A 12,330-nucleotide genomic window follows, 5' to 3' on the forward strand; every position below is an offset into this window, starting at 1 on the left:
TATATATGCCAAGCTCTGCGTAAATGCAGAACCAATGCAAAGAACTAATTCATAACGCATGTACAATCCCTCACTCCCAAAATACAAAAAAAACTGTACTTACTCTGAAAAACTGCTTACTAAAATCTGTCTCCAAAAGGACGATCTCAGCGAGTGATCAGGTAACAGCTGCCTATAAAATGCTATGCAGAGAGGCAGCGGAGGGGGGGGGGTTAAGAGAGACAAAGGCAGACTGAGGGACATTAGGAGGGGCTCCAGTAAAATGCAGTAAGTGTAAACTCACCACAGTTGCTAGACAGATTCACAGCTTCAATACTCCTGTGTGTGAGTGCAGTGTATGGGAGACATCGTAGCAGCTAGTCTACACCCACTAGCTGAGAGTCAACTGGAAATGATATATGCAGCCTACAGTGTGAATAATGATAAAAACTATAATAAATGTTATCTATTTGCCAGAAATAGTGCTACTCCTCATGTGCACACACAGGCAGCTTTTCCTTAAAAAGCAATGTGAAAGTATGCTTTAAAGGCAAAGGATGTTAGCTACTGCTCTCATTTTTCTTTCTAATGTAGAAGCTTTCCTTTAAAGGGGTATTCCGGGTATATACATCTTATCCCCTTTCCAAAGGATAGGGGATAAGATGTATGATCGCAGGGGTCCCACTGATGGGAACCCCTGCTATCTCGGTGTAGCCCCCAGCATTCTGTGCCGGGCGCTGCTTCCAAGACGGGGACATGACATGACGTTCACGCCCCCTAGTGACGTCATGCCACGCCCCGTACATCTTATCCCCTATCCTTTGGATAGGGGATAAGATGTATAAACCCGGAATACCCCTTTAAGTTACTGTGAAAGATTTCACAGATTTTATTTTTACATTGTATAGTTAAGCACTATATAGATTTCCATATTTCTTATCATGTTATCAAACACAAATACATTTATCAAGTGTTTAAATAGAGTTCAATGATGAATGCAAACAAGGGCCACATGAAAAGCAGATATTGAGTGTGTGTTGTGTTAAGTAGGCTATACGTTGGAGGCGACACTCCTTCACAGACTCCCTCCGTGTCCAGAAAACGGAGCAGGGCGCTCCATTGCACTATTGACTATAATGGGGCCCGTCTGGCTTCCGTCTGGTGTCTGTTTATTTAGAAGTATCTGACCGGAAAAAAAACGTATTGCTTACAACAAGGTTCAGCTATTTAAACAGATCCTGTGATGGAGAAACAAGCCCCCCCCCCCCCCCCCCCCCCGTTTTATGGGGCAACAATGGCAGATGCATGCAAGTTTATGGTGTTTGCATCCTCTTTGATTTTATTATTATTTTTTTTTTTTAACATACCTCAACACTATGGTGAAACATGGTGTGAAAATTTTATTTTCACTCTAACTCAATAGCTGTTTTGTTTTCTAGGGATTTGAAGCCAGAAAATATCCTACTTGACAGCCAGGTAGGGAGTGATGTATAAAGATAAAATAGTGGGAACATGTGCTGCAAACTGCGTAAAATTATCAGGGCCTGGGACTCATCGATTAATCTTCTCCTACATCCAGGGTCATGTGGTGCTGACTGATTTTGGACTCTGTAAGGAGGGGATGGAAGCAGAAGGAACCACCAGTACTTTTTGTGGGACACCTGAGGTGTGAGCCTTCGGAGTATCTCGTGTTGTATGTGCAAAGAACACTAGTGTGACATACAGTCATGGCCGTATATGTTGGCACCCCTGAAATTTTTTCTGGAAAATGAAGTATTTCTCACAGAAAAGGATTGCAGTAACACATGTTTTGCTATACACATGGTTATTCCCTTTTGTGTGTATTGGAACTAAACCAAAAAAGGGAGGAAAAAAAGCAAATTGGACATAATGTCTCCAAACTCCAAAAATGGGCTGGACAAAATTATTGGCACCCTTAACTTAATATTTGGTTGCGCACCCTTTGGAAAAAATAACTAACATCAGTCCCTTCCTATAACCATCAATAAGCTTCTTATACCTCTCAGCCGGAATGTTGGACCATTCTTCCTTTACAAACTGCTCCAGGTCTCTCTTATTGGAAGGCGCCTTTTCCCAACAGCAATTTTAAGATCTCTCCCCAGGTGATCAATGGGATTTAGATCTGGACTCATTGCTGCCACTTCAGAACTCTCCAGCGCTTTGTTGCCATCCATTTCTGGGGGCTTTTTGACGTATGTTTGGGGTCATTGTCCTGCTGGAAGACCCAAGATCTCAGACGCAAACCCAGCTTTCTGAGACTGGGCTGTACAGTGCGACCCAAAATCCATTGGTAATCCTCAGATTTCATGATGTCTTGTACACATTCAAGGCACCCAGTGCCAGAGGCAGCAAAACAACCCCAAAACATCATTGTCCTCCACCATATTTCACTGTAGGTACTGTGTTCTTTTCTTTGTGGGCCTCATTCTGTTTTCGGTAAACAGTAGAATGATGTGCTTTACCAAAAAGCTCTATCTTGGTCTCATCCGTCCACAAGATGTTTTCCCAGAAGGATTTTGTGCTTACTCAAGTTCATTTTGGCAAAATGTAGTCTTGCTTTTTTATGTCTCTGTGTCAGCAGTGGGGTCCTCCTGGGTCTCCTGCCATAGCGTTTCATTTCATTTAAATGTCGACGGATAGTTCGCAGTGACACTGATGCTCCCTGAGCCTGCAGGACAGCTTGAATATCTTTGGAACTTGTTTGGGGCTGCTTATCCACCATCCGGACTATCCTGCGTTGAAACCTTTCATCAATTTTTCTCTTCTGTCCACGCCCAGGGAGATTATCTACAGTGCCATGGGTTGCAAACTTCTTGATAATGTTGCGCACTGTGGACAAAGGCAAATCTAGATCTCTGGAGATGGACTTGTAACCTTGAGATTGTTGATATTTTTTCACAATTTCCGTTCTCAAGTCCTCAGACAGTTCTCTTCTCCTCTTTCTGTTGTCCATGCTTAGTGTGGCACACACAGACACACAATGCAAACACTAAGTGAACTTCTCTCCTTTTTATCTGCTTTCAGGTGTGATTTTTATATTGCCCACAACTGCTACTTGCCCCAGGTGAGTTTAAAGGATCATCACATGCTTGAAACAATCTTATTTTTCCACAATTTTGAAAGGGTGCCAATAATTTTGTCCAGACCATTTTTGGAGTTTGGCGTAACATTATGTCCAATTTGCTTTTTTTCCTGACTTTTTTGGTTTAGTTCCAATACACACAAAGGGAATAAACATGTATAACAAAACATGTGTTACTGCAATCCTTTTCTGTGCGAAATACTTTATTTTCTAGAAAAATTTCCGGGGTGCCAACATTTACGGCCATGACTGTAAAAATTTACTGCCAATGACATAATATCTAACTACTAGTGCAATGGTCAAAGTTTCTTACATGTTTTCTTTATTTTTTGTTTTGTTTTAAGTACCTAGCACCAGAAGTTCTAAAGAAGCAGCCATACGATCGCACAGTAGACTGGTGGTGTCTGGGTGCAGTCCTTTACGAGATGCTTTATGGACTGGCAAGTATTTGTTACAAGGCAGAAAAGGCATCCCTTCTATTTAGTTTCATTCAAAATACACTATTGCCTTCTTGCTTTTTTTTCTCTTTTCTTCCCCTAAAATATGAGGATATATGAGGATACAAAAGCGCAGGAGGTAGGGGCAGATTGAGTAATCTCAGACTGGGTGAGCAGGTCATAGTTGTGTCTCTCTCGTACAACGTGTCCTTTGCATCAATCCGCCCCATAGTTCACACTTCACCTAATTCTCTGCCAGTGTTTGTAAAGCCTGATTTCATGATGACATGCATTTTCCTGGGTGATATAATCTTTTTTTTCCCCCCAAATTATGTTCCCCAATTAAATTACATCACTTTCTGTCACTGGGAGTTCAAAGGTCCTTTTATATGGGCAGACCCTGACACAAGTACCAATCGTTTGATTGGTTTTGTAGTGCTTTAGGGTGCGGTCACATGGCCGTCTGTCCCCGTTTTTTTATCCCCGTTTCGGTTCCGTTTTTGCAGGCTGTAAACGGATTAAAAACGGTTTAAAAAAAAAATCCCATTCATGTCAATGTTTTTTTTTTTTTTACAATCTGTTTACATCCGTTTCCACCCGTCTGCCGTCATTTCCATTTTTTGACGGCGGAAAAAAACGGCACATGCAGTATTTTTTCTTCTGTCAAAAAAACGGAAGAAAAAAAGGATACAGTAAATTTAACATTGGAGTCTATGGAAAACGGATGAGCCTTTAACGTCATTCGTTTTTTCATCCGTTTTTATTTCTGAGCATGCTCAGAACAAAAAAAAAAAATATTTTTTGGTTTAATAACTGAACAATAACAGATACAAACGGATAACAACTTTTTTAAAGTCCGTTTTTGTTTTTGACGGGAGAAGAACGGGACGGGTCTAGACGGCTGTGTGAACGCAGCCTTAGGCTGCGTTCACACGGCCGTCTAGACCTGTCCAGTTCTTCTCCAGTCTAGACCTGTCCAGGTCTGTCCACGGCCGTCTAGACCTGTCCAGTTCTGGCTATCTAGACCTGTCCAGTTCCAGTGCGTTCACACGGCCGTCTAGACCAGGTCCAGTTCCGTCTAGACCTGTCCAGTCCCGTCAAAAATAAAAACGGACTTTAAAAAAGACGGACAATAACGGATGCAAACGGAGGTTATCCGTTTGGATCTGTTATTGTTCAGTTAATAAACCCCCCAAAAATTTTTTTGGGTTCTAAGCATGCTCAGAAGTAAAAACGGATCAAAAAACGGATTGAAAAAAGGATACAAATGGATGACATTAAAGGCTCATCCATTTTCCATAGACTTCAATGTTAAATTTACTGTATCCGTTTTGGTTTTTCTTCCCTTTTTACTGCATGCACGTCTTTTCTGCCGTAAAAAAAAAAAAACGGAAATGAGCGCAGACGGGTGCAAACAGATGTGAAAGGATTGTAAAAAAAATCAATGGGAGTCAATGGGATTATTTTACAACCGTTTGTAATCCGTTTACAAGCAGCAACAACGGAACCGAAACGGGGATAAAAAAAAACGGGGACAGACGGCCGTGTGAACGCACCCTTACTTGCCTCATTGCCGGTTGCACATCCCATTTACACAGGGAAATATGTGGCCGGCCAACAATGATTATTAGACCCACGTGACCCCAGCCTTCAGCCAAATGCTTATTTTTCAGCTGTTTGCTGGGCCTTGTACACAGTGCAATAATCTGCCTGTTCAGCTGATAATCACCCTGTGTAAAAGGCCCTTAAGTCAACACTTGTAACAACTAAGTCAAACACTTTTGTGGACACAAAGTTAATAAGGCCCTGGGAGAGAGCAGAACAGGGAGAGTCCTGGGATGAGTTGAAAGTTTACATTCTTGACATTAGTAGAAAAAGTAAGAAGTAACTTAAAGGGGTACTCCGGTGAAAAACTTTTTTTTTTTTTTTTAAATCAACTGGTGCCAGAAAGTTAAACAGATTTGTAAATTACTTCTATTAAAAAAATCTTAATCCTTCCAGTACTTTTTAGGGGCTATATACTACAGAAGAAATGCTTTTCTTTTTGGATTTCTCTGATGTCACGACCACAGTGCTCTCTGCTGACCTCTGCTGTCCATTTTTGGAACTGTCCAGAGCAGGAGAATATCCCCCTAGCAAACATATGCTGTTCTGGACAGTTTCTCAAATGGGAAGCAGAGGGCAGCAGAGAGCACTGTGGTCGTGACAGAAGAGTAATCCAAAAAGAAAAGCATTTCCTCTGTAGTATACAGCCCATAAAATGCATTGGAAGGATTAAGATTTTTTTAATAGTAGTAAGTAAGTAATTTTCAAATCTATTTTACTTTCTGGCACCAGTTGATTTAAAAAAAAAAAAAAAAGTTTTCCACAGGAGTACCCCTTTAAAGTGCATAGAACCACTGTTAGGATAGGATTACATATGTCCGGCATACGTAATCCCAGCCTGAATCTCTACGCAACAGATGCCACAACTGATGACAACATGGATCAGTTGTCATCAGTTGTGTAGCATCCAGCATCCATTATTTCTGAACACCGGACGGGGCAATGCAGCAAGATGTGTTCCCTGTCCGGTGCCCGTCTGGCGAGTCCAATCATCCGGCGTCCAAACTGAGACTGCGGATTATTGTGAACTGTCCAATTCAAATGAATGGGATCAGTGTTGCTATCAGTTTCCCTCCGTTGCACGCTGGAGGGAAATGCCGCCGGACAACTAATATATGTAAAGGAGGCCTTATAGTTTAGTAAGGGAAAGTTTTGGGGGGAAGAATTGTCTACATAAATCTCTGAAGTCTCATGCAGACAGTTATATATTGTATAGTATGGATCATTAAAGGGGTATTCCAGGAAAAAAAAATTTTTTATTTATCAACTGGCTTCAGAAAGTTAAACAGATTTGTAAATGACTTCTATTAAAAAATCTTAATCCTTCCAATAATTATAAGTTGCTGAAGTTGAGTTGTTATTTTCTGTCTGGCAACAGTGCTCTCTGCTGACATCTCTGCTTGTCTCGGGAACTGCACAGAGTAGAAGAGGTTTGCTATGGGGATTTGCTTCTATTCTTGACAGTTCCCGAGACACGTGTCATCAGAGAGCACTTAAACAGAAAAGGACAACTCAACTTCAGCAGCTCATAAGTACTGAACGGATTAAGATTTTTTCATAGAAGTAATTTACAAATCTGTTTAACTTTCTGGCACCAGTTGATTTAAAAATAAAAGTTTTCCACTGGAGTACCCCTTTAAACCCTGTCTGATTTTGTACATTTACCCACTGATAAATAAATCATGGTGGGTTTATTTGAACTGTGAGTTACAAAAAATCCAGAAAAACGCATTTCAATTAAGTTATGAATTGATTTGCACATTTACTCAGTGAACTAAGTATTTGATCCCCTATCAATTAGCAAGATTTCCAGGTGTCTTTCATCCAGGTAAGGAGATGAGGAGCACTAAGGGAACACACCTAATCTCAGCTTGTTACCTGTATAAAATTGATTAAAGCAGTCATTTAATCAGATATCCAAACTCTCCATCATAGGCTTGCATTGAGGGGCCTGACATCACAAGGGGCGGAGTCGTGACATCACGATATTCCGGCCCCGTGGCCGTGAGGCTTCAGACACGGAGCGAACGTCGCTTCGTGCAGCTGAGACAGGTGGGTGCTGCATGAGAGATTGCAGGGGTCCCCAGCGGTGGGACCCCCACAATCAGACATCTTATCCCCTATCCTTTGGATATGGGATAAGATGTCTTAGGGCCAGAGTACCCTTTTAAGAAGTACTGCCATAATTACCTGTATGCAGTGATAATGAAAAGCAATGTTCCTCAACCTCTGGCTCTTCAGCTGTTGGAACCTTACGAGTGCTAGACCTACCTAGCACCTACCTATCGGGTTCCTTTGGCACTCTCATACAAATGAATCGCGTACTGTCTCACTGAGAGGGAGATAGGATCATGTAAGGCCATGGTCACACTTCCGGAATCTCCGTGCAGAATTCTGCATTGGAATTCGGCAGGATATTCCAGAGCAGCAGCGTCCTGTTAGTTTTAATGGGATTCTGCTGCGCTGTGCACATGTCTGGAATTTCCGTGCCAGATGTTTCTGCCATGGAAATTCCGTTTTCCATATCCGCAGAATGAATGAACGTGTTATTTCTCTCTGCGGACACCGCACGTAATGCATAGTCCTCAATGAGAGGGCGCATTCCTGTGCGATCCTATAGCCCTGTGCGGACATTCCAGAGTATGCCGACGCCAGCACTCTCCAGAATGTCCGCACAGAGATTTTCCGTGTGTACTTTCTCGACGTGTAAACATAGCCTTAGCTAATGTAGAGGAAGTGATCACTTACACAGTAAACAGTCCAGATAATTCATGGATGTCTGTGGTCCTCCAGGGCTATAGCCACTTGTTTCTTGTGCCTTCATCTACTGCCTCTATATAAAGTAAAGAGAATTTAGTAAGGGTCTATCAATAGTAGACAACTCTTCAAATAAAAAGTAATTTCACACTAATATTATTGCAATTGCTGCTCTAGGATGTCTCCAATTAGAGATGAGCGAACTTACAGTAAATTCGATTCGTCACGAACTTCTCGGCTCGGCAATTGATGACTTATCCTGCATAAATTAGTTCAGCCTTCAGGTGCTCCGGTGGGCTGGAAAAGGTGGATACATTCCTAGGAAAGAGTCTCCTAGGACTGTATCCACCTTTTCCAGCCAACGGGAGCACCTGAAAGCTGAACTAATTTATGCAGGATAAGGCATCAACTGCCGAGCCGAGAAGTTTGTGACAAATCGAATTTACTGTAAGTTCGCTCATCTCTATGTCCAATAACAAACCCCCTTCCAATACTGCCATTATATTAGAAGACTGCTATTCATGCTTTTTACAAGTATAGCTTCAAAATTGATCACCTTTTCAATATAAATATTTCTTATCCTGATAGATTGTAAGCTCTAACGATGTCTCTTTATTGTTCCTCTTTTTCGGAGCAGCCGCCATTTTATAGCCGGGATGTGTCACAGATGTACGACAATATCCTCCATCAGCCTCTGCAACTACCAGGAGGAAAAACCACTGCAGCCTGCGACATTCTCCAGGGCCTTCTACACAAGGATCAGCACTGTCGTCTGGGAGCCAAAGCTGATTTTGTAATTTATTATTGTTCTATCCTCTAGCCTTAGTTACAGCACAAACCTAGAAAGTGTGAAAAGTGCAGAAGCTATGACTTATTTAGACAATCCTTAGGGAAATGTATCACCTACATTTATTTTTTTTCTCATTAGAGCCAAAAACATTCTTTTTTTCTATCTTATTTTCTTTTTACTGATTGTAATTTGTACATTATTGTGGAGGGGGGGGGGGCATCTTGTCTGAGCTGTTTTAAAGGGGTATTCCAGGAAAAAACATATATATATAGAACAACTGGCTCCAGAAAGTTAAACAGATTTGTAAATTACTTCTATTAAAAAATCTTAATCCTTCCAATAATTATCAGCTGCTGAAGTTGAGTTGTTCTTTTCTGTCTGACAACAGTGCTCTCTGCTGACATCTCTGCTTGTCTCGGGAACTGCACAGAGTAGAAGAGGTTTGCTATGGGGATTTGTTTCTACTCTGGACAGTTCCCGAGACAGGTGTCATAAGAGAGCACTTAGACAGAAAAGAAAAACTCAACTTCAGCAGCTCATAAGTACTGAAAGGATTAAGATTTTTTCATAGAAGTAATTTACAAATCTGTTTAACTTTCTGGAGCCAGTTGATATATATAAAAAAAAATTCCCTGGATAACCCTTTTAACAGCATTTAAAGATATCCTTTAGTGCAAGCTCCTCGAAGATATACAACAAAAGGCTATCCTCCTGATATGAATGGGAAAGGTGTCTGGGTGTGCTCTACAGGGAGGGGTAAGCTGATCTGTGAGCAACAGCTATAGTGTGTACCTGTTATTTATACACTGGTGTCAACTTTTACTGTACTCCTGTCTGTGTTGATAAGGAAGAGACTGCTGGAAAGTGATCTAAACAGAACAGGCTCAGCTTAAAGCTTCTTCCAAAAAAAAAAAAAAACAGCACCACACTTGTCCTCAGGCTGTGTGTGGTATTGCAGCTCAATTCCATTGAAATGAATAAAGCCAAATTGTAATTCCACACACAACCTGAGGACAGGTGTGGTGCTGTTTTTGGAGTAAATTAGCTATTTTTTTTATTCCTGGACAACCCCTATAAAGTTAGGCCTTGTAGCCAGAATGGAAACTGCAAGATTCCAGTAGAGAGAGCAGAGAGAGGTGTCAGTGCAGAAAGATGTTGCCTGGATACATCTCATTGTGTACAGTCAGCTTCTTTAATTAAAGGGGTACTCCGGTGGAAAACTTTTTTTTTTAACTCAACTGGTGCCAGAAAGTTAAACAGATTTCTAAATTACTTCTATTAAAAAATCTTTATCCTTCCAGTACTTATTAGCTGCCGTATATTTCAGAGGAAGTTCTTTTCTTTTTGAATTTCCTTTATGCCTGACCACAGTGCTATCTGCTGACACCTCTGTCTATTTCAGGAACTGTCCAGAGCAGGAGAGGTTTGCTATGGGGATTTGCTCCTACTCTGGACAGTTCCTGCAGAGAGCACTGTGGTTAGACAGAAAGGTAATTCAAAAAGAAAAGAACTTCCTGTGGATCATAATAGCAGCTGATAAGTACTGGAAGGATTAAGATTTTTTTTAATAGAAGTAATTTACAAATCTGTTTAACTTTCTGTTTCAGTTGATTTAAAAAAAAAATGTTTTCCAGTGGAGTACCCCTTTAAAGTGTATCTGTCATTTGGAAAAACTTTTGACCTAGTGACTTGTCAAATCGGTGGGTGTCTAAGAGTTCAGACCTTCGCCGATCAGGAGAACGAGCTGGGAGGAAGTTTGCACTGCCGCGCTCCTGTAATGTGATCGAGACACGCTACATAGACCAGTGTATCCCAACCAGGGTGCCTCCAGCTGCTGCAAAATTACAACTCCCAGCATGCCCGGACAGCCGTTGGCTGTCCGGGCATGCTGGGAGTTGTAGTTTTGCAGCAGCTGGAGGCACCCTGGCTGGGAAACACTGACATAGACTTACATTGCGAGTGTGTTTTGATCACATGACACTGAGCAAGAAGAGAACGCGCTGAGCGCCAACTTCTCCCAGCTCGTTCTCCTGATTGGTGGAAGTCTGAATACTCAGACGTGCGGACATTCTGCACCGTGAACACAGCCTTAGACACACACACACCAGAACTGGAGTATGACTTTATCCTATGAGGCTTCAGTCACTCCCAAAACCCAGACCTAAACTTCAGTTCTATGTCACCGAGGCAAGAAGCCTCAGTGATACTTACCTCCCATCCACCAATTTACCAGCTGCTTGCTTACAATATGTATGTATAAAATATATATATATAGCAAAATAGAAACACAGCAGCACTCCAAAAAGTACGGTGAATGGGTAGTTTATTATGACCAAAGTTTACAGCAACGTTTCGGCCACCTCACGTGGCCATCATCAAGCCTGATGCTTGAGGTGACCGAAACATCGCTGTACACTTTGGTGATAATAAAGCCACCATTCACTTTTTGGAGTGCTGCCTTGTTTCTATTTTGCTGTATCCAGAGGGACCTAGGACCAGGGTCCAACAGCAGCTTGCACCCACTCACTAGCGTTTGTGTGCTACTCCATCTATTAATTATATATATATATATATATATATCTACCTACAGTCTCATCCAAAAAGGCAGCTGTGTCCGGTCCAGGTCAGGACCCCCAGAAGTCGAAAAAAATCCCCAAAACAGCGGCACTCCAATAACTTGAAAAAATTGTGTTTATTTCACTCAAACGTGAGGCGACGTTTCGGCTAGCTTTTAAATGGCTGGGTGAGCTAGCTGAAACGTTTGAGTGAAATAAACACAATTTTTTCACGTTATTGGAGTGCTGCTGTTTTTATATATATATATATATATATATATATATATATATATATATATTAGGGGTGTGAATCGCCAAGAATTTGGCGATTCGATTCGAATCGCGATACCAGTGTGGCGATTCGATATATCGCGATATATCGCGATACCGTCTAGGTGACGATACATCGCGATATATCGCCCACCTGGGAGCATTCATAGATCCCAATAGACGCCGCTGTCAGCTTTGACAGCGGCGATCTAGTACTCCGGTGCACACTTTTTTTTATGTTATCCCGTCCGGGCTGCAAAATAAAATAAAACGCACTTTATCTTACCTGCCAACGAGCCCGCGGAGCTCCGGTACAGGTGTTCGGTCCCCGGGCTGTATTCTTCTTACTTCCTGTTAGTCCGGCACGTCACATGGAGCTTCAGCCTATCACCAGCGGAGGCGGGACATCGCTGCGGCCAGTGATAGGCTGAAGCTCCATGTGACGTGCCGGACTAACAGGAAGTAAGAAGAATACAGCCCGGGGACCGAACACCTGTACCGGACTGTACCGGAGCTCCGCGGGCTCGTTGGCAGGTAAGATAAAGTGCGTTTTATTAAAAATTCCACATCCCTAAAAGAATCGATTCAAAAATATTTTGAATCGATTCTGTATCGGTAAATGAAAAATCGCGATTATCGCGAGAATCGATTTTTTCTTACATCCCTAATATATATATATATATATATATCTCTATCTATCTATATATATACACACACATATCCAGGAACCCGATGATGGCGTGCACCTTATACGTTGGTCTGTTGGGCGTATGTGCTGCTTATTAGGATTTCTGTATGTATATATATATATATATATATATATATATATATATA

At 41.7% G+C, this 12,330-nt stretch overlaps 2 protein-coding genes across 21 annotated transcripts in view; one reads left to right on the forward strand and one right to left on the reverse strand.

Annotated features, from left to right (window-relative positions):
- LOC130297468 (uncharacterized) overlaps positions 1 to 12,330 on the reverse strand; it is a 308,752-nt gene that overhangs the window by 65,794 nt on the left and 230,628 nt on the right. For 15 of the 20 annotated variants that reach the window (XR_008849541.1, XR_008849535.1, XR_008849538.1 and 12 more), the window contains one exon: positions 7,873 to 7,957. The gene's annotated coding sequence lies outside the window, so the exon portion shown is untranslated. The other 5 variants (XR_008849547.1, XR_008849546.1, XR_008849551.1 and 2 more) reach the window with 4 other exon arrangements.
- SGK2 (serum/glucocorticoid regulated kinase 2) overlaps positions 1 to 12,330 on the forward strand; it is a 54,107-nt gene that overhangs the window by 36,775 nt on the left and 5,002 nt on the right. Inside the window, exons 7-10 of the mRNA XM_056549976.1 lie at positions 1,419 to 1,455; positions 1,559 to 1,645; positions 3,427 to 3,522; positions 8,519 to 8,674. Coding sequence (XP_056405951.1) covers positions 1,419 to 1,455; positions 1,559 to 1,645; positions 3,427 to 3,522; positions 8,519 to 8,674 — 376 coding nt within the window. The remainder of the gene's footprint in view (positions 1 to 1,418; positions 1,456 to 1,558; positions 1,646 to 3,426; positions 3,523 to 8,518; positions 8,675 to 12,330) is intronic.

This window comes from Hyla sarda, chromosome 13 (assembly GCF_029499605.1).
Source record: "Hyla sarda isolate aHylSar1 chromosome 13, aHylSar1.hap1, whole genome shotgun sequence".
In the NCBI taxonomy this organism is placed as follows: Eukaryota; Metazoa; Chordata; class Amphibia; order Anura; family Hylidae; genus Hyla; species Hyla sarda.